Consider the following 22,567-nt stretch of genomic DNA (forward strand, 5'->3'; position numbering starts at 1 on the left):
ATAAAGGACTTGGATGAGGAAGTGGAAAGGTGATTTAGTAAGTTTGTGATGACATGAACGCTGGTGAGTTGTGGATAGTGTGGAGGGTTGTTACAGTTTGCAACGGGACCTTGACAAGATGCAGAACTGGGCTGAGAAGTGGCAGATGGCATTCAACCTGGAAAAGTGTGAAAGCATTCACTTTGGAAGGCTGAATTTGAATGCAGAATACAGGAGTAAAGGCAGGATTCTTGGAAGTGTGGAGGTTCAGAGGGCTCTTGGGATCCATGTCCTTAGATCCTTTAAACTTGCCACTCGAGTTGAAAGGGTTAAGAAAGCATATGGTGTATTGGCTTTCATTAGCAGGAGAACTGAGTTTAAGAGCCGTGAGGTTTGCTGCAGCTCTATAGATCCCTGATTAGAGCACACTTGGAATACTGTTCAGTTCTGGTCGCCTCATTGGAAGAATGTGGGAGCTTTAGAGAGGGTGCAGAAAAGATTTACCAGGAGGTTGCCTGGACTGGAGGGTGTGGCTTATAAAGAAAGGTTGAGTGAGCAAAGGAGGATGAGAGGTGACTTCATAGAGTGGATAGCCAAGACTTTTTCCCATGATGAAAATGTCTATCACAAGGGACATAATTTTAAGGTGATTGGAGGAAGGTTAGGGGAGGTATCAGAGGTAGGTGATTTACATAGTGGTAGGTGCATGGAATGCACTGCTGGTAGTAGTGGTGTAGTCAGAGACATTAAGGACATTTAAGCGACTCTTGGATAGGCATACGAAATGTAGTACAATAAATGGTTGGTCTGACCTTTAGAAGGTTAAAAATTCGGCACAACATTAAAGGCCAAAGGGCTTGTACTGTTCTAAAGTTGAAATCCGGTGCAGTACTGAAGGAGCACTGTTTTGTGTACTCCATGTGGAAATTTAAACTGAACTGTGTAATGAGTCAGTTGTTAAAGATCTTGTACATTTGTGTTCTTTTGGTACTTTGACTAGCTTTTCCTTCAAATGATATGACAATTTGAATAAGCACACTCATTTCTGCTATTTATGTAAAGGAACTGATGCACTTGTCTATGTAATGTTAACTGGATTTCAAAGTATTTTGCTGGGTATGGGGCTGTTTTGGAGATGAGGCCTGAAAGATACACCTGACTGTCCAGGATTTCCTCAGTATGCACTGGATTGTCAGCTTCATCTGCAAAATGAATCCTGAAGTGTGGCTTGCATTCACCAACATTTCTCGTTGCTCTCTGGTACTTGGGTTCAGAATCCGGTCCAGATAAATTATTGTAGTCTTTCCCTCTATCTGTGATTGTCTTAAGTGAAGTGAGTTATGCTGAAATTTTTCATCTTGCACTTAACTGGAATAAACAGGAAAAATGCAGAATTTCAAGCAATAGCAATTTATATGCCTTGAGAAAAGGGAACTGATTATTTGGCAAGTCAACTGAGAGGCAGTGGTTGCCATAGAGAAAGCAATGGAAAACTATAGACTTCCTAACCTGGGTATTTCAAAAGGCACAAGGTTGATGCAGCGATTGAATCTCTGCATGTGTCATTTGTAACAAGCACGAATGAGCCATGTTGCAATTTGAAACGTGTTTGAGCATTTGACCCAGTTCCTTAGGAAATTAGTCCACTCTAAACTCCTGACCAGGACAATGTATTATAAGTGGGTCTACAGCAGAGTTTGCAATTATTCAGCATTAAATGGCAGCTCTGATGATAAAAGGATGTCTGAGGTGAAAAGGGTTTTCTCTGATTTGGGGGATGATCACTCTATTTACCTTCTGGATTTGTACAGGCCAGTGTTTTCAGAAAGCTTCCAAGCCCACCTTCCTACAGTGAATTAAATGTGCAGAGATCTGAGAAAGGAATGAATTGTGTAGTGTTGTTTGTCCTCGGGGGTGGTTAGATGCCCTGATGTCCTAAGAGTTAAGTAAAAAATAGCTGTTTGGTGTACTAGATTTAATTAGTGGGACATAAGGCACATTTACATTGATTTTCTTTAAGATTGTTTGGACTCTGCTCCAAAATGATCCAGGTTTGATCCTATATGACCTTATCCTGACACCCTTTCTTTCAGCCCCACACCTATGGTCTCCCTCTGTATGAGGTTTTCATTGCAGTAATTCTTAATCTAGAATTATGCTTTGATTCCAATCAAGAAGAAAATAGTGAGACTGTCTCCTGATGAGAAGGACGTAAATGTTTGAGATTTAACAGTATTGTGTATTTGTAAGCTTCCTGAAACTTGAGATCCAATTTGAGGACCTGATACTGAAACTTGAAGTTTGAGGCTGTTATAATTTCATGCTTTAAACAATTACATTTTTTAAAAATGCAGGCTGTTTCCCCAGAGTTGGAGTATTGAGCTGCGTGCAAACACTGACAAAACCTGGTTCTTGCAGTCAAGGCAATGTAACCTTAATTAGGACCAGGTGGTTCAGCATTTCCCTCAAAAGGTCCATGAAATCTAGAAAGTTTTGCTGTTAAGGTTGGGTGTGGTTAGAAAGTATTTGATTGAAAACTTCAGATCTGAGATCTTTAACATTTTTAGAATTTTTAAGGGTTGTGCATTATGGAGTTTTTAATTCCCACACAGGATGTGGGTGTTGCTGGCTAGGCCAGCACTTAAGACCCATCCCTAATTGCCAAGAGGGCAGTTGAGTCAGTGCTATTGCTGTGGTCTGGAGTCATGTAGGCCAGACCTAGGTATGGACAGCAGAAGGACATTAGTGAGTCAGCTGGTTTTAAACAATCGGCCATGATTTCATGGTCATCATTAAACTCTTAATTCCAAATTTTTATTATTACTTCCAAGGGGCAGGATTTGAACCTGGGTTTCCAGAGCTTGGATCTTTGGATTGATACCACTAGGCTATCACCTCTCTGCTTCATCTGAGCAAAGATAGAGGCACAATATCTCATTGAACGTGGCGCAACTGAGGAGCTGTGTGATCATCTTTCCTTCCTGTAGAAGGTGATGACTCAGGCAATCTCCAAGAAGTAGATACGGTTGGAAGCATTCTTTTTTTTTTAAGAAAACAATTTGAAGCCAAAATTCATTACCTATGGCACTGGAGCAAGGCAGAGAGCAGTTCACTGGTTTACTCAGATACCAGGGAATGCATTGTGCAAATAGGATAGACTAGGTAGGTAGCATCAGAAAATCAGCCTGCTTGAACAATAGGTTGCTAAGAATCACTCTTTCAATTTAATTCAGTAATTTGAGGCAACAGTTATTGATGGGTTTTTTCTCCTTTGCAGGACACAAGGAACAAATTCAGCTTCTGCATATGCAGCAGCTGTGGCAGCAGGAACCACCACAATCAATACCACCAGCTCATTCCAGTCAAGACCTGCCAATGCTGTGCCTATTCCCACTAACAAGCAGCAAAATGGAACTGCAAGTACGTAATGCCTGCTTTCACTGCAGTTGTTTAATGTGTTAAATATCCATTCAGTGTTTCCTGCTAGCCTTAACAGTGTAAAATTGATTGGCATTGTCCATTGCATTAACCTTTCCCCTCTGGATCCGATCTTGTCTGATAGGCTAAAAGTCTCTTCTGATGAGTCCCACATCAAATCAATTTAAAACAGTCTCAAGCCACAACACAACTGACCCTAATTGGCACAAAATTGACTGACTCACTTGGGGAGGTAATGAATTAGTGACACAGGTTCAGAGAGGAGTTTTCTTCTGAAGTTTGGGCTGAGGTATGTTATTTGGAGCATGTTGAACCTGTAAGGTCTTAGTATTTCCTGAATATATACTATTTAGGATGTGACTGATGCTGTACCTATCGTCTTGGGTGATGCTTGAATTGAATTACTTTTTTTTAAAAATTCAGGTTATAGTGCAGTGGTTGCTGAGAACAGTGTGGAACATCAGAACAATTACAGTCTTCCTTCCAGTACAAACAGCCAGCCAACTGGTTCGACTCCAATACAGAATAATGTGTGAGTACTGCAAGCTTGTTCTTCAATAATTTGCTGTTTACTACAGCACTGATGCAGTAACACAGTGAGCTCACTGCTTCAATCATTTCTCTGGTACTGTTCTCCCCATCTTCTTCACATCATCCTGATCGAATTATGCTAGGTCTTTAGAAACTGACCAAAGAAAGCAGAGGTTTTGCCGTAGTTTGATATCAAAGAGCTTGAAGGTCAGAAACCCCAGTGTGATTCAATTCGACTGAATTGTGAAACCAAATCGATCGCAACTTCTACCTAAAATTTAATGACCTTTAAAGCTGTTTCACTTGCCCCTCTTGGTCGTCTTGTGACCCAATTTGCACACTGGGTGACTGATTCTTTCTAAACTGATCTTGCAAACTGCTCCATTGTTAGGGTGGGATAGTAAATGTACTGTTTGTATATGGAGAGCAAACTTACAAAAACATGTATTAAGATATTGCTTTTAGTTTTGCTGAATTTGTGGCTGCCTTTGTAAAGCAAATGAGGCATAGTTATCTGTGATGCAGTTGGTTGATTGAGATGATCAGTTAATGTAGGTTAGTGAATACGAATGTTCGTGTGCTTTCATTAAAGTTTTTTCCTAATTTATGAATGCTAGCTTTAACTGTGTGTCATGCAGGAAAGAACCAGTCAGTGTATCTGTAGCCAGCACAACAAACATCATCCCTGTGCTTGCAGCCAGTCAAGTCAACACTCAAGCCTCAAACTTCTCCGATCTTAAACCAACACAAGCCCTGATGAATGGTCCCTTACCTTTTGTCTCCCAGGATTTAAAGGTAAGCACAAAATGAGATGGGCTAGGTGAAGACATTTCACAACTTATTTTTTTTCTTGCAAAAGCTATAAAGCTCAAGCAGATATACTGTCTTCCTGATTCATTCAAGGGGAAGCCTATTTTTGTTATACCTGGGTTTCTTTGTGCGATAGCCTTCTCATCTGGTTTATATCAGTTATCAATGTATGAAAGTGTAGCCATCGTGCTACCATCTAAGCTGTGTCACTGTCAGCACATGGTAATGTGTGCCAACTCCATTTGCAGCATTGATTTCCATGCTGTGCATGGACCTTGGAGGTCTGCACAGAAGGGGAAAAAACATTAGCTGGAACACTGGTCTTGAACTCCATTTAAATTTAATCTACCTTGCAACATCCTTTATTCAGCAATCCTAGTGCTGATTTTTTACTGTTTCTCAAATAACACATAGGAGCAGAGATAGGTAATTTAACCCAGTAAGCCTGCTCCACGGTCAATAAGATCATGTTTCAATTGATTATGGCCTCAAGGTTAGAGTGGTGCTGGAAAAGCACAGCAGGTCAGGCAGCATCTGAGGAGCAAGAAAATCGGCATTTTGGGCGAAAGCCCTTCATCAGGAAGGGCTTTTGCCCGAAACGTCAATTTTCTACTCGGTTGCTGCCTGGCCTGCTGTGCTTTGCCAGCGTCACTCTAACCTTGACTAATCTCCAGTACCCACTTCTGCCTGATGATGGCCTCAGCCTGTTCCTTACAAGACAAGACAATTCCTTCATCCTAGGGATCAGCCTATTGAACCTTTCCAGAACTGCTTCCAAAATAAGTATATCCCTTCTTAAATAAGGAGACCAGAACTGTACACATACTCTACATACAATCTTACCAGTGCCCTATGCAGCTGTAGGAAGACTTTCTACTTCCTACTTTTTATAATCTATCTTTGCAATAAAAGCCGATATTGTTTGCTATTCCTAATACTTGCTAACCTTTTTTGTTGCTCTTGTTCAAGGGTACCCTAGTTTCTCTACTATAGCATTCTGCAGTGGCTCTCCATTTAAATATTCTGCTTTGCTAGTCTTCGTGCCAAAGTGGTCAAGCTTGAATTCTCTTTCTTGTCATTGTTTGACTGTTTATCCAATCTAAGTCCCTTTTGACTCTTTGTATTCTCCTCATGTTTGATTTTCCTCTTTACCTTTGCATCAAGTTTAACTACAGTATAGTCTGCTCTTCCATCTGCATTATTAATGTAGTTTAATTAGCCCTCAATACTACATTAGTTTGCCAAGCTGAAAATCAATTTATGCTGACTTTGCTGGTAGCCAATCTTCTGTACATGCTAATATCAATTCAGTGAGTTATTTACACTAAGTGCCATATTGAACCCTATTTAGAAATCCAGATATCTTTTATCCACCCTGCATTTTACACCAAAGAATTCTAATTGAATTTTAAAATTGATAACTCTGCCTAATTTGTATTTTGATTTGTCCTGCAACTATATCCTTAATGATGGATTCTAACAATTTCCCATTGACATTTTAGACAAAATTGACTATAGTTTCCTGCTTTCTATCTCTCTTTATTGAATAGTGATATTGTTTATGGTTTTTAAATTCACTGCCTTGTCAGAATCCTAGAGTATATATGTTAATATCAAGGTTATGTCACGCGCTTGTCATGGTGCAACTGGTTTTGGAACTCCAAACAAAATTGTGAAAACTGGGCTGAGTCAATGCAGTATTGTAAGCTGTCTCTATTTTGCACAAGTTACACTCCTCTAATTGTTTTTAGAGATGGGATAATTCAGATTTGCAATTGCACTGGGTTTCTCATTCTAGGGTGTTGATGCGGCATGGTACATGATCTACTCAATTTAATATTTAAAAGACTAGCTGTGTGCTTTTGCTTAATGTGTGGTTAATCACATTGTTAATTTTTATGATGTATTGGCTCTTAATTGCCTGAGTGCACACAGGGCACACCTGTAACACTGATGTTGGTGGGGAAGGAGCTGGAAGACTGAATCAATGAAGATTCCAGACTTTGTCTCAGCAACTGCTTGGATTTGAATTAATGCCTTCGGGCAAGATTCAATCCTGTACAACTGTCATTGTACCTATAGATCATGGTACTCGGGCTGTCATCAAAGAAAGCTTTCATTTTAATGAGTAAAGTTCTTTTTATGGTTTTCCAACAGCTTTCAGTAATGTTTAGAGCATGAAAAATGTATAAAGATGTTTTGGACATAAGGTCTCATGTTAATCTGGTGCGCTTGGCTTAATTCCATGCCAAAGTTTCAGCAAGTTTGATCCCGTGGGGTGGCCCTGAATTGGAGAAAAGTGCACAGAAGGTTAATTTTGTAATGTGTGTTGTCTATGGCCAGCGAAGTTGTGGTAATCACTAGGGCAGAGAGCATTTGTGGTCTGCTGGAGAGGCCACCTTACAAGGAGGAAAATGTCCAAAATGCTTCAGACCCTTTTGTCTAGAAGTGAAGTCTGTTTGCTACTTTTTGTCTTGGATTGTTCATGCAATTGAACATTTAATTTTTCCATCTAAAAATCAATCTGCCTCAGATGGTAAAACCTGGTATGCATCTTATGCAACCTGCTTCCAACAAATAAGAAGAAATGGAATATGAGGGAAAAGTTAAATATCTGTAGTCACTACTAAAGGGGCACTTCTTACACCTAAAGATCCTGTCTGGTGCAAGTTAACTGATTGGAAAAAGAACAATATTTGGTCTCTTTGTTTTATTATATTTCTTTGTATTTGCTTTGAAAAGGGTATTCTCAATGTCTAAATGTTAACCAGAGCCAATAGTATCTCCTCTTGAGCATGACTTTTAAAATCTTATCAATTGTTGTGAACATATGAAAAGTGGGAATAGTAAGTCTTTCAGTCCACTGCCCCACCTCATAGTGCACTTTAAAGTCAAGAGTGTTTGCTCAATTTAACTCCCAAATCATTCCCACAGATTCAAATTAGTGTTTCATTTTTGTCACTTAATCAATAAATATTTGAAATGATTGTGTTGGATTGTTTTGTCAAATTGTAAATGAAAAGGTTAATGTAAATTTAGAATGTCTAACTTGAGATGTGATTTTTTCACAAGGTAATTTCTCTTGCACACTTGCTAGAAACATCTGCACTGACCATGTATGGTTTCAGCCTAAGACTTGTACAGTTTACACTTTTGACTTGATCTTGTAGCGATGGATAGTGATAATCTCACTGGAGTAATAATCCAAGGATGAGACTGATATTTTGGGATATAAGTTCAAATCCTATGGCACTTTTTAAAATTCTACCAGCTAATTAATAATGCTGGAACCTACAGTCTAGTGATTTGTAAAATTGCCATAAATTGCCACTTAGTTCTCAGCCGTTTTTAGGGAAGGAAATCTGCTGTGCTTGTCTGGTCTGGCCTATGTCTTAAATCCACAATACTGGTTGTCTCTTGGCCACCCTCTGAACTAACCTCAAACCACACAGCTCAAGGGCAGATAGGGATGGGCAATGAATGCTGGCCTTGCAACCAATGCCCATAGCTACAAGTTTTCTTTATTTGTTTCAGATGCTATATGAACAAAAACTACAGTTTTTATTTGGGTATTATCAGGATTTCCTTATAGTCATCCAAGCACAGACAGGCTGAATTCCAGAGCTAAACTGAATAACTGACATTGACATCAAGGCAGCATTTGACTGTGGCATCAAGGAGCCTTAGTAAAATGATGGAAATTGGGCAATGGCCACAACCAGTCATCTCAGTCTTAGGATTTTGTTGTAGGATTGCCTACAGGCCAGGCATCATCGTCACTTCCCTCCTTCCCTTCATAATATTGAACAAGTCTACTTCTGATTTTTTTTTTCTTTACACTTTTCACAGCTGCTGAGAAAACAGAAGCATTCCATGTCCATGTGAAGCCAATCAGAAGTCACATTACACCAGGTTTATTTGAAATTGCAAGCTTTTGGAGCACTGCTCCATCAGGTGAAGGAGCCTGACAAAGGAGCAGTGCTGTGAAAGCTTAGATTTCAGATAAACCTGTTGGACTGTAACCTGATAACATGCGACATCTGACTGTTGACCCTAGTCCAACATCATCACCTCCACATCATAGGACGTAAGACTTTGACTAAATTCATGTTAAGGCTGATCGGTGGCAAATAACAATCTCAACTCTCATTGATAGGAAATTACCACCTCTAGTGGATGACTAAACAGATTAGAGGTAGGTAATTCTGCAATGACTAACTCCTTCTGTGACACCATCTGGCTGGGGCTTAGATCTACAAGGATGTTGTCTGGCCTGGAGATTTGAGTACTGGAGTGTAGGAGGTTGAGCAGTGATCTTAAGAGGTTTATAAAAATGAGGGGTGTAGAAAAGCTGAACAGAGGGTTTTTCTCCAGCACAGGAGCGTTCAAAACTAGGGGGCATATTTTGAAGGTGAGAAGACTGCAAAGGAATCTGAGGGGCAACTTTGTCATACAAGGTAATTTGAGTGAACTGTCAGAAGAAGTGATAGATGCAGGTACAGTAACAACAATTTAAAAGCCATTGAGCCGGTACATGAATAAGCAAGAGTCAGGGATATGGGTCAAAAGCAGGCAAGTGGGACTGGTTTAGTTTGGGGGTGAGTTTGACGGAAAGGTCTATTTTGGTGTTTTATGACTATCTGAAAGGCACAAAGTCAGCAATGTAATGGAATACTGTCTGCTGCATGTGTAGTTCCAACTATACTCAAGCTCTACACTGATCAGCACTACGTTCACCACCAACACCTGATGACTCATTGTGTGCTGTATTTACTGTATTGAAGCAACTGTTGAAAGATCCTTCATCAGATCTTTTCCAAACCTGTGACTTCTACCACCAAAAAAGAAAGGGCAACGGGCAAGTTGGAACATTTGCCTGTCATGTTCCCCTCCAAGTCTCAAACTTTGAAGTTGGAGCTTTATTGTCATGCCTTTGCTATTGCTGTTATCAGAATTCTGGCACTCCTTTCCGAACACCACTGGGTTTAGCTACATCACAGAATGCTAAAATGAAAAGACCATAGAACTGTCACATCTGTGCAGGCCCTCTGAGCCATTTAAGTGATGCCAATCCTGTGCCTTTTCCATGTTACCCTCCAAATGTTTTTCAAATAATGATCCAGTTTGCTTTTGAAAGCCTTCAGTGAACCTGCTTCCACCACACTCGGGTGGTGCATTTTAGATCCTAACTAGTAACAGCATGAAAAAGCTTTTCCTGCTTTATTGCTTCTTTTGCCAATTGCCTTTAAATCTGTCCCCTCTGGTTCACAATCAATAGGAACTGTTTTCCCCCATCTACTGTCTAGTCCCAAAAGATTTGAAAGATTGCTATCAAATTCCTCCTCTAGAGGAGACCAATCCCCAACTTTTTTAATCCATCTCATAACTGTTCCTCATTGCTGAAGCCCTTCTTGTAGATATCATGTGGACTATAGTTCAAGAAGGAAAACGGTAACAAGAAACCTTCAGTGAATTTGAGATGAGCTTTAAGTACTATTCGTAAGTGCTATCAAAATGCTCCCATCCCAAGAATGAATTCCAAGAACTCGAGTATAGAAGCATTCAGTTATCTAATTTGTTAATTGCATGTCAATGCTCTACCTTTAAAAGTGCAGGAAACAAACCACCAAGAGTGCCTTGGACAAAAAAAATTGCTGCCAAAACTTAGGTCTGGCAGCAAATCTGGGCAGAAAGCAGAGTTAACATTTGAGTCCAACATCAGAAGGCCCTATTAATCTTTTTTCATGTCAGCCCATGCGATGAGTATTATTTCTGTCTTAGCATGTTGGATTTTTTTTTTCCTGAACCCCTCAAGGAAATTTCCACTTTTGTTTCTGAACTCGCAAAGTTGCTTTTCTTTCAATCAGTCGGAAGTTCTGACCAGGGATTTAGTATCCTGTGTTCATCTTTTTTGATGTAATCCTCAAATTAGAATATTCATTCATCACAGTTGAGTTTTAAACCAAATGGTTTTACAAGTTCAGTCTCACTTTTGAGGAGGCTGTAAATAAGATCTGGCTGTGATTTTTGTTTGAAAGGGTAAGAACTGTTGGTTAGAATGTTAGGGTGTGTTAGGTCACAATCTCTGCATCCATGAGAGTTTCATTTTAAAGATAAACTCCAGATTATGCCCAACTCGCATATTCAGTGTGGGCTCTCCCAGTGACCAGCTTGTTGCACCACCTTACTGTTCCAAATGGTTTGTGTTGTGCTTTTTGACGGGATATTCCTTTTGTGAATATTCAGTGTTTTAACTTGGTTCCTCTTTCCACCTCTCAACCCACTTCCTAATTCACTACGTAATGCTGGTTCTGATCTTCATTCTTTGCCCTCTCATCTGGTTGCTCCATGAGCATGCAGCCGTGTTCCTTTCGGGCATCTACAATGGGACTAGAGTGCAAAGTCTAGGCTGAAAAGCAGCATAATGTGGAGGATTCTGCACTGTTGGAAGTGCTGTCTTTCAAATAGTCATTAGGCAAAAGATTCCATGGTCCTGTTCAAAACACAAGGTGTCCAGCTGCTAATTCCTCAAGTGATGCCACAGATTGATTGATTAATCTTAATTACTATTCGCAGGGTGATACTGTGTGCAGAAAATCACTTCACGACTGCTTCAGATTATTCATTGTATGTGAGGCAATTTAAAAATGTTTGAGATGTTTTAAGTTTTTTTTTACCCTCTGGTCATTTTTTAATGTGTACTTAATTTCTGCTCATACAGCAGGCTCCAGAGACACTCAGTTCCTTAAAAAGCATGGCAGAACGAGCAGCTGTAAGTGCAGGATTGGAAGAACAGGTTCAGTCTTTGCATTTGAATGAGAGAGGTGAGTAGTTCCCTGCTAGCATTTCTTTAAAAGGTATTGGGGAAGGAGCACTGACATCTCTAATGTCATTCTCTAATGTAATTCTTTTAGTCCTTGTTATGTGCCCGTGGGCAGGTTGGGTCAAGTTAGCACACCACATGCTTGTAGTTGACCATGGGGAGAGTTGAGGCAGAAGGTTGGCAAGCTGCCTGCTACTGGGAGAGTGGACTGAGTTAGCTGACAGCAAAGGTGGTACACATTAATTGTCTAAAATAAAACCAAAGAATTGCAGCAATTTGTGTTTATGCAATAATCGTCCTCTCTTGAGTTGAGACATTGATCTGGGAGTGAAAATTGAACAGCTTTCCAGCCCTGATGACTGGTCCCTCCTGGATGTTGGGTCAGGACCTACAGGCTCTGTAGACATATAATGTTTGTGCAAAATATCCATTTCCCAAGGGCAATATCACTGGCTGAATATTTGGCAGGATTTTTCTGGGATCGAATCTGTTGTAATCCACAAAAAAGCAAGGGTGTGAATGAGCCCAATATAATGCAACATGTCTAACTGAAGAAAACAACTGCTGAGACATTTATGGGCAGCTCTGCCATATTCCGATCAATATTTGATTGTCCTAGCGTGCAGCCCATTAATCCTGTTATCCTGATGCTGCAAGTCCAGCTGTCAGTTTTAAAGAGTGAATGTTAAGTTTTAATACTCTCCTGCAATGTGAACCAGGGCAGCCTCCATCAATCTGAGCCTGTAGGATTGCAGGGAACTAGACTACAATAAAGATGATGACTTAGATAACATGAACATAGTGGCTGGTATAGAGGGATGACTTCCTGTTGGTTCTGTAATTTATTTATAATTGGATCGTCCCAAAAAGTACACTTTGACAAAAGGTCAAATTTGAAAAGTCATGACTGTATCCAACAATTTACAATCATATGAACATAATATGGAAAATCTAGCCCAGGTTAGCATTTATCTGTTTGATTTGTGCGGTGAGCAAATCATTAAATTGACCTGCAATGGTATCCTGGTCTCTGCAGGTAGTTGAGGCCCAACTCAGCATTGACTTTTCACTGGATGGCAGACTGAGATCTAGAGCACATGCAGCTGCTTTCTTGTAGCTCCAAGCAGCCTCTTCAAAAGCAGTCTAGTTAGAAGCTGGGAGCTTTAAGATAGGAGCAATTTGAGTAGTGTAGGAATTTTTTAAAGAATTGTTTGGTCCATGTAATTATTTACTGACATTTTTATTCTCTCTTGATGTGATTGTGGAATGTTGGTAGGTCTATATGGGTAAGACTTAATTTCTTTATTTTAAGAACAAAGAACCATACAGCACAGGAACAGGCTTTTTGGCCTTGCAAGGCAACATATTTTGCCCTTCCATATTAAAACTATCTTCACTTAAAATCTGTATTCCCTCTCTTCCCTTCCTATTCATGGATTCATCCGGTGCTTCTTGAATGTTGCTGTTCTCGAAAGCCTTGTTAAAGGCTTTATTGAAGTCCATGTAGACGTCAACAGCTGCTTTTTCCTAGTCAATTGTTTTTGTTACAACCTCAAACAACATGATCAAATTACCTTGGCGCAACCCCCACCTGGCACAAAACAATGTCCATCTCTAACCAGCCCATTTGCTTTTAGTACGTATAGATTTTATCCCTAGAATCTTTTCCAATAATTTTGTAATCACTGATGTGAGGCTCATTGATCTGTGATTTCCTGGATTATCCCTGTTATCCTTCTTGATCAATGGGACAATTATTAGCTGTTCTCAAGTCCTCTGGGACTTCACCTGTGGCCAAAGAGAATACAATAATGTCTGTCAATACTCCAACAATTTGTTTTCTTGCCTCCCTCAATATTCTGGGATAGATCCCATCAGGCCCTGGGAACTTGCCTATTCTAATACCTTTATAAGGCTCTCAACACCTGTTCCTTTTTTTTAATAGCAACTTGGCTTAGAAATTTGACTTGACACTCCCCTCCCCTGAGATCGTCATCCTCCAGTTCTTTCTCTTCAGTGATTACCAATGCAACGTATTCACTTAGGACCTTTCCTACCTCTTCTGGTTCCACACATTTAATTCCCCCCTTTTATCCTTGACTGGGCCAACCCTTTCCCTGGCTACTCTCTTGCTTTTGATATGTGTATCTGACTGTGATCAGACTGGTTTCGGCCATCTGCATCCATTGTTAGTCATTCAAGGCGAAGGATAAAGTTGCTGCAAACTTCAAATGGTTCAAGTTTTTAATTTAAGATCTGTATTAAAAGTGGTGGGGTCTTTTCCCCCAGATCTCTTCAGCACCCCATCATCGCAGAGCAATTCAATGACTTCTAATGTTCCACAAACGACAGAAGTTCATCTTCAGCCAATGTTGGGTGTGTGCCCTCTGAGCCCAGTACATCTTTCGAAGGACCAAGAATATCAGCTACACATGGTGGAATCAGCCTGGCTTCATATGCCTCACCCATCAGACTCTGAGAGGATACGGTCAGTAGCAGGTCGAGCTAGAAAAAGTTGAATCCAGGGAATTAGCTATAAAATGTTTGTTGGCTTGCTATCTAGTTATTGTAATAGGATTTGAGAGTTAACTGAAGCTATGATTTTAGAAGTGACCCTATTGTATTTTATACTGTACACCCCAATTTCATCTATTTTAGTGTAATGTTTAACAGGGTGGTTACTGTAGTTGTTGGTATTGGAGTAAGAACAGTTGATAAACCTGGAAATAAAAATTTTGGATATTTAAAAATTGTTTTCACTGGCTGCTTATAAAGACCTATAAATTCAAGTCTTTATATAGCTTTGCTTTACTCTTCAGGTTATAAAATTAATGTATAAACAGGAAAAAGAGGTAAAATTGTCTGAATATAATGATCTGCCTTGTCTGCTGAATAGGATTTATGAACAGAACTAGACCATTCAGCTCCTTCAGCTTTCTCTTCCATTCAGAAAGATCATGGGCAATTTGATTGTGGCTTTATTTCCATGTTTTGTCTGCCCTCCATAACCCTAGATTCCTTTGTCTATATCAAAATTCAATCTAAAGCAGCTTCCATTAATTTCTTGGGCAAGTGAATTTCATAGACTACCAAGCCTTCAAGTGTTCTCCTTGTTTCCATTGGAAAGCAAGACTGCGTATATTCTTAAACAGTGCCTCCTAATTGTAGTATCTCTAAAAAGAGCAGATCAAATCCCCTTGGGATCTTGTGTTTCAAAAGATCACTTCTCATGCTGGCTAGCTGGCCAGCCAGCCAGTGACATATGTCCCACAGGTAAATACAAAAAAACCTTCAATATTTTAGTGGGTATTAAAATTTGAGTCTCTAGCCCTGGCAACAGGCAGACAATTCAGCCTTCAAGACTCTCACCCCACTGCAGAGAACTGTCTTTCTGACGAAACTGGCTCCTCCTAGCACCACATTGCTTTTGACTTTCACCTTCAATAGCTTCCTGAGCCATGGTGTCATGGTCAGGTCACCCATCCTCAAATTTTGCTTTCATCATTCAGGTACAAGAACCTTGAACTGTTCAGCTGTTGGACAGGCTGAGGCTATTCCACTCCTTTCTCAATCCCCATGCTTGCCTCACTTGCAGTGACACCCTCCTACTCTGATCATGGGCAAAATTAGAAGACCGTATCCTAGATATGACTGCCTTTTGGAGCAAAGCATCCAGGTAACTAACCTCTCCTCGATGTATTGCATTGGCTCAGCCTCCTGCTCATTGATTGAACTGAAGTTCCTCCAGCCATACGCACTTGCTGCACACCTGTTTGCCTTGCATTATGCCAGTACCAACAAGTCATTGCTTAACCCATCTCTCTCTTCTCCTCCTCCTCCTCCCCCCCCCCCCCCAGGTGTTATAGTCACGGCATGTAATTTGGCCTGTTTTCTTTTTAATTATCTAGCTGATTAAAATAAGGTGAGTATTTCCAATGTATCTTAACCAGAGACTTTCAATTGGAGCAGAAATAATGAGCATATGCAGGACTAGAACTTTTGTATATATTCTCAGCCACCTTGGGGGAAAAAAAATTTGTCTCCACTCCATGTGCTCATAATTTCAATTGGAGAGGAATGTTAATTGAAATATTACAAGAATCAGGCAATTGTCAGCCTATCTAATAAGCTTTAGTACAATTAGTTAATATCTACTGAAAACGCTTAGAATTACTAAAATTACCCAAGGCTCTGAAAGAGAAATTAGAAAGGTGCTTACCTAACAATCACCTGCCTATTTCCTTATCCTATTCCACCTGAATTTTCCAGAATATAGTTGGTAGGTTCCCTCTGGAGCAACAGTCTGGATGTAAGTTTGTCTCAGGATCTTCTCCTAGCCTAGTTAATTGCTGACTGCCTATCCTGGGGGTGGTGCTGACATGTGGCCCTGGTATTATAGATAAATGGAGACCATTGGCACAAACTGTCATGGGTATAAGAGGTGTTTAAAAGATTCCAGTTTTCAGCATCCTTTATTAGCTGAACATGTGACTGTTTGCATGTTTTGCAGCTAAATGAGTAATTAGAGAGAACGAGAGGCACTATTTAATTTATAGCTGCGTGTGCTGGAGTCAGTCAGATAACATGTAAACACCATTTGGTCCAACTCCATCAGACCACCAGCTGCTCTTGTGGTTAGTGATGTTGGTTTGGAATTCACTTGACCTCTGTCTATCCTGAGTTTCCCTGATATTACATTTATTGACCTATTTAGCTTTGAACTTGTGTAGAAAGGGAATTTGTAGGTAAAGAGCTGGAGTATTCTAGTGTCTGTAGATTGGCTTTTGCCTGTATTGATTACTGTACCTTTTAGGCTGGAGTTGTCGTCTTTTGCATTTTGCAGCAAGTGCTGGAATAGTTCATAGTTGGATTGGGACAGCACTGTTTAACACTTTGGCTTTCGTCTTTTGCCAAGGCTGTGACCCTCGGATTCTGGCGATGTCTACGAGGTTAAACAATTGGGTGGTTGATATTTTTGAGAATATAATGGCTTTTCTATCCAACACTTCTAAAAATGCTTTCTATATGTGCTTTTGCTATGCAAGTTTTACTAAGTCCTGTAGTGCGACGCTGTTTTAATTTTGATTTGTTTTGTTGCCTGCAGACACTACCTCCCACGAAACCCATGTCCCACACCACCTTATCACCATCAGATTCCCCCCGTCCATTCAGATACTTTGGAGTTCTACCAGCGATTGTCCACTGAAACTCTCTTCTTCATCTTTTACTACCTAGAGGTGAGTATTGGTCTGAGTTGTTCTGACTGTGCCATAAGGCCTTACTCTGGTTTTATGCTGGAATCCTGCATCGGGTGTGCTTGGGTACACCAAAACAGGGCCCTTTGATTTGGCAGTAGCACAAGGGAATTCCATGCTGACCTAACTAACCAGAGCCTATTTATTATTTTCAGATGTCCACAATTCACACAACTGTCCTCCTACACGGTGATGTGGAAGCCCGTTACCAGAGATTTAACATAACCCTGGGCAAAGCTTTAAGGATCTATGTTAAATCATTCTGATAAAAGTCCCTTTGGTTAATTCAGGATATTATTCCCTTACAGTTAACTATCCTGCCAGTGCACAATAGCCAGGCTACTGTGTGAAGAATGATTTTTGTAGGGCTCCCATTACCAATACAAATCTCCTAACCTAGTTAATTGCTGACTGCCTATCCTGGGGGTGGTGAGATGAGGAAGCAGTAATGTTTAGAAAAAGGTATTGGGTGTAAGTTTCCATCTTTAAGGAGACCTCTGACATGGAGTCTGTGTAAAATGTGTATTCCATTGTTCAGCCCCCATTTGCATTCATAATCTGCCAGGAAGAATTCCTCATCTGTGCCATTTTTGGTCTTTCTATCCCCTAATTCAAGCTGTGCACTGTAAATTAGCGACAGACATTAAAGGTTAATGTTTCAGCTGCAAATATCTGGTATCTCTGTGTTGTAAAGTCCCATGTCTCAAACACAACTCTTCCTATTGCAGTTGAAGAGTGTGGTGATGGAAAAGTACATCTGGTCAGGCAACATCAAGGAGTGCAGGAGGGTTGATGAGAGATAAATGGAAGGGCAACCCCCTTGGGCCATCTCCTTCATCCAGATGATGAGCTTATACTCGAAACATCGACTCTCCTGCTTGAATGCTGCTTGACTGGCTGCGCTTTTCCAGCACCACACTCTTTGTCTCTGATCTCCAGCATCTGCAGTCCTCTTTCTCCTCCCTATTCTAGTGCAGTTAGTTCTTTAGATGATGAAACTGTTTTGTACAGGTGTTCCAGCAACTGCAGCAAGTAATGTTGTGTTCTCAGCTTAAAAATTGGCCTGCACAGCTACTACCTTTTCTGAACTGTTGCATTGTGTGCTCTGTTGGCCACAAGGTCTCTACACCAAATACCTGACACTTCAACTTGAATTCTAAAACCTTTTCAAAGTTTGAAGTTTTTTTGGCTTCCTTTCATTACATCTTTAGCAATTTTGCTGAGAATTGGTCCCCAGGACGCACAGTATCTTGTAGGTTGCCCTCTTGTCCTACCATTCCATGTCTGTCAATAACCAGTACTGACTAGTAGGCTATTTGACAATGGGAGCAAGGGCCGCATCATAGCTGAGCTCAGTCTGCTGACTCACTATTAATAGACACCTGTTCTAGTGGATAATGAACTGCATTTTTCCACTCAGGCATGTACTTAGCCACCCACCCCAGACTACTGTTGTAGTGGCTATGCCCAAATATAGTAGGTCAACAGCAATTTTGTTCGTATGGTTCAAGTTTTGATTATATTCAATTTGATTAAATTCCCTACAGTATTGAAACAGGCCTTTCGGCCCAACAAGTCAACACCAACCCTCCGGAGAGTAACCCACCCAGACCCATTCCCCTACCTGATTAATTCATCTAACACTGAGCCATTTAGCATTGCCAGTTTACCTGACTACATATTTGGATTGTGGGAGGAAACTGGAGCACCCGGAGGAACCCCATGCAGACATGGAAAATGTAAACCCCCCACAGTTGTCTGAGGTGGGAATTGAACCCAGGTCCCTGGTGCTGAGAGGCAGCAGTGCTCACCACTTGGATTTTAAGAAAAATATTATTGGAAACTTAGGATTATCATTTGGGTTCTAATGCTTTTCATGTTTGTTCTTGGAGAGAATGTAACAATATTATAGAGCATGAATCCAGTTTCACTTCCTAGTTCAATTGTACAACTGTCAATTGGTTATTCCAGCTGTGAGGGAGAGAATATTCACTGGGTGGAGATTTCCCCTGGATTGGTCAGTAGATATTCAGGTGAAGATGTTGGGCTGGTGAGTCCCTTCACATAGTTTAAAGACTATTGGTTAAGTATATGAGGACCCATCACTTATGGGTTTGTACCTCAGAAATCTATCCCTTCAGGAGGGGAGAGAGAAGAGGAAAAATGACAGGTTAGCTAAGAACCAGTGAAGCTGGGAATGTTTCTTCAGAGCTGAGGGAGATTTAATAGAACTGTTCAGAATGTCTTTACAGAACAAATAGTTTGGGAGGAACGGTTTCCAGTGTCAGGTGCCTGTAACCTGAGAATACAGTTTCACAATGATTGGAAAAGAACTGACAAAAATTACTTTTACAAAGAGTCATTGTGATCTGGAATGTGCTGACTGTAAGGATAGTAGAAGATTTAACTGCAGTTTCCAAACACAATTAGGTAAATATTTAAATTAAAATTTGCAGGGTCAAGGGAATTAAGCAGCCGAATGGAATAGTTTGGAAAGCTGCTTCAATTAGCTGGCATAGGCTTAATCAGCTGAATGGCCTGCAATGCTGCATCTTTCCATGAATTGATATAACTCTGCTTTCAGCTTTCTTTTATATTTCCTTTTTGTTAGGGGACCAAGTCCCAGTATTTAGCTGCTAAAGCTTTGAAGAAGCAATCTTGGAGATTCCACACCAAGTACATGATGTGGTTCCAGAGACACGAAGAGCCAAAAACCATCACCGATGAATATGAACAGGTACAGTTTGCCTCTGGGCTCTCAGGGCCAATTTCAGATCATTTGGCCTCTAACAAATACTTGTGAAGAAAATTGACTGGTTTCTGTGCAATGAATTGTACTTTTAATAATTCCATACATTACAAATTGTGCTCATCTCTATGGAGAGAACAGAGAAACCTGGACAACTTGTTCTTACAGTAAAGGTTAAGGGCGATGGAATAAAAGTATTCAAAATTGAAAAATTTTGTTAAAGCAAATAGAGAGAAACTATTTTCATTGGTAGAATGGCCAGTAATCAGAGGATAACAACTTCTGGCAAAAGAAATGGGCAGAGAGATGAGGGACATTTCTTTTGAATGAGTTGTCTTAGACCATAAGATAAAGGAGTAGAATTAGGCCATCTGGCCTATTGAGTCTACTCCATTATGGTTAATCTGTTTCTCAACCCCAGTCTCCTGCCTTCTCCCTGTAATACTTGATCCCCTTATTAATCAAACGTCTCTGTTTTAAGTACATTGAGTAAACCTTCACAATTTTCTGTAGCAATGAGTTCCACACATTCACCACCACCTTGAAGTTCCTCCTTAACTCGGTTCTAAATGGTTGTCTCTTCAATTTGCGGCTATGCCCCTGAGTCATAGTCTGTCCTACAAGTGGCAGCATAGAGTCATAGTCATCTTCATGTCCACTCTGTCCAGGACTCCCGAGAATTCTATAATGTTCAATGAATTCCTCTTATAAACTTACAGATCCAGACTCCTTAAAATATTCCAAATATGGTTTGACCAGAACCTTGTACAGCCTCAGCTATACATCCCTCCTTGTATTCTAGCCCTGTTGAAATGAATAATATTGCATTTGCCTTTCTGACGACCATTGAATCTGCATGTTAACCTTCAGAAAATCCTGAACTAGGACTCCAAGCCCCTTTGTGCTTAATTTCTGAAGCCTTTTCCCATTTTAGAAAATTGTTTATGCCTGTACTTTTCCAAAGTGCAGAACCCCGCTCTTTCCCACATTGCATTCCATCTGCCGTTTCTTCTTTGCCCACTCTCCTCGTATATCCAAGTCCCTCTGCAGCCTTCCACTTCCTCAACACTACCTGTCTCTCCACCTATCAGTGTTATCTTGATCAGAGGAGCATGGCCACAATTGGTCAGTGGATGCAGATTCATTGGAACTTTGAAAAAGAAAATTGGATAAATACTTGGAACAATAAGAGTATAGGGAGTAGCTGGCAGCTTACCACCACCTTCTCCAAGGCAAACAGGGATGGGCTATCAATGCTGGCCAGCCAGTAAAGCCCAAGACCCACAAATGAATAAAGAAAAAAAAGTGGGTTTATTTAATATCTCTTTCAAAAAGCTAGTACTAATCCACTGAACTGAACAGGCTCCTGTGCTGCATGATTCTCCTTATTCGCATTCATCCTGTGCTGTTTCTGTAACTGGGGCTTGCTCCTGTGAAAGCTGGAGGCTGCATTCTGAGGTATGTCACTCAGGTTGTTGCGGCAAGTCTGAAGTTTGGCTCTTTATGTAATTAGTTCAGTGGCACCAACAAAGGCAGTTTTTGTCTTCAGGATGGAATGCTGTAGTAATCATGGGTTGCTCTGGAATAATTTGTTTCCTTTATATTTTCATCCATCTGAATATCAGAATCAAAATTTTTCTCCTTTTGAATGTTCTTGTTGCTGTAAGATCTGTGGAACATATCTGGGATTGGGCTTTTTGTCTGTCATCTGGTTAACCACCTCTTTCCTGTTCCCATGTGTAGGATTTTTTTCTAATGGTTAGAGTTACCTTGTAATGAGAATTTAAATATTGCCAAACCTTTGCACTGTTGCTGAATAATGCAATGATGATGTGAAACTATTCACTAAATTGCAGTCTGTGAAAGGGATGCACCCCAGTTTAGTGTTTAATGGGTTGGAGGTTCTGTGGCTGAATGTGAGGGTTCCTGTGAATCATGGAATCCTTATAGTGTGGAAACAGGCCATTCAGCCCAACAAGTCCACACCAACCCTCTGAGTATCCCACCCAGACCCATTCCCCTTCCCTATTACTTTACTTTTACCCCTGACTAACACACTTAACCTATACTTCCCTGATCACTCTGGGCAATGTAGCATGGCCATTTGAATTGTGGGAGGAAACCGGAGCACCCAGAGGAAACCCACAGACTGGGAGAATGTGCAAACTCCACACAGACAGTAGCCTGAGGCTGGAATGTAACCTGGGTCCCTGGTGCTGTGAAGCAGCAGTGCTAACCACTGAGCCACCGTGCTACCCCTATGGTTGCGTATTGGACAAGGTTTAATAGTGTCCTGGATTTCTGATAACTTTAATTAGACATCAGTACTTGCCTGAATTCAGTTCTGATTACTCCCCTCTGCACATCATTCTCTAACTAGTGGCCTCCAAATTAGGGATTGAATAAGTATTGAAATAGGTGATGAGACATCGTGACAAAGCGGATTGGTCAAACTTCAGACTCTTCATAACTTTATAAACTTATTCCCCGTACGGATGTTTACATCTTACTAGGCTTTCTTTCTGACCCAACAGGGAACATACATTTACTTTGACTATGAAAAATGGGGCCAGAGAAAGAAAGAAGGCTTTACGTTCGAGTACAGATACTTGGAGGACAGGGACCTGCAGTAACCAGGACGCATACATCCTGTGACAGGGTGAAGTTCTCTTCCCCCATGCTGCTGATTGACCCTCAGTAACCCAGTGTTGGGCTCACAGTCTGAACGAATGAAAGAACGCGCGCGCATGCACGCACATGTGCACATACACACGTTCTTGGAAGAGAGCTGTTGTTTAGAGACCTTGTATAATTTTGAGGAAAAAAGAAAATGACAAAGAAATCAAATGTTGTACATCATGTATTTTGTTCTAACCTGTGCATAAGATATTGTATTGGAAAATACTTTGTCAGGAATCTGTACAGTTCTGCGTTTAAGAAGCAGTTAGTGCTTGTATGAAAAAATAAAACATTTTTCATGTA

The 22,567-nt window shown here is 40.6% G+C and overlaps 1 protein-coding gene across 6 annotated transcripts in view; it reads left to right on the forward strand.

The window, feature by feature from the left end:
* LOC122542084 (CCR4-NOT transcription complex subunit 3-like) overlaps window positions 1-22,567 on the forward strand; it is an 89,336-nt gene extending 66,769 nt beyond the window's left edge. For all 6 annotated transcript variants that reach the window (XM_087978191.1, XM_087978192.1, XM_087978193.1 and 3 more), the window contains 8 exons: window positions 3,257-3,399; window positions 3,841-3,949; window positions 4,587-4,743; window positions 11,480-11,582; window positions 13,871-14,069; window positions 16,686-16,818; window positions 19,448-19,573; window positions 22,120-22,567. In XM_087978191.1, the coding sequence (XP_087834317.1) occupies window positions 3,257-3,399; window positions 3,841-3,949; window positions 4,587-4,743; window positions 11,480-11,582; window positions 13,871-14,069; window positions 16,686-16,818; window positions 19,448-19,573; window positions 22,120-22,218 (1,069 nt within the window). In that variant the 3' untranslated portion in view covers window positions 22,219-22,567. The remainder of the gene's footprint in view (window positions 1-3,256; window positions 3,400-3,840; window positions 3,950-4,586; window positions 4,744-11,479; window positions 11,583-13,870; window positions 14,070-16,685; window positions 16,819-19,447; window positions 19,574-22,119) is intronic.

Source organism: Chiloscyllium plagiosum, unplaced genomic scaffold, assembly GCF_037043375.1.
Source record: "Chiloscyllium plagiosum isolate Xiang-an unplaced genomic scaffold, Cpla_swu_hap1 HiC_scaffold_33, whole genome shotgun sequence".
NCBI classification, from domain to species: domain Eukaryota; kingdom Metazoa; phylum Chordata; class Chondrichthyes; order Orectolobiformes; family Hemiscylliidae; genus Chiloscyllium; species Chiloscyllium plagiosum.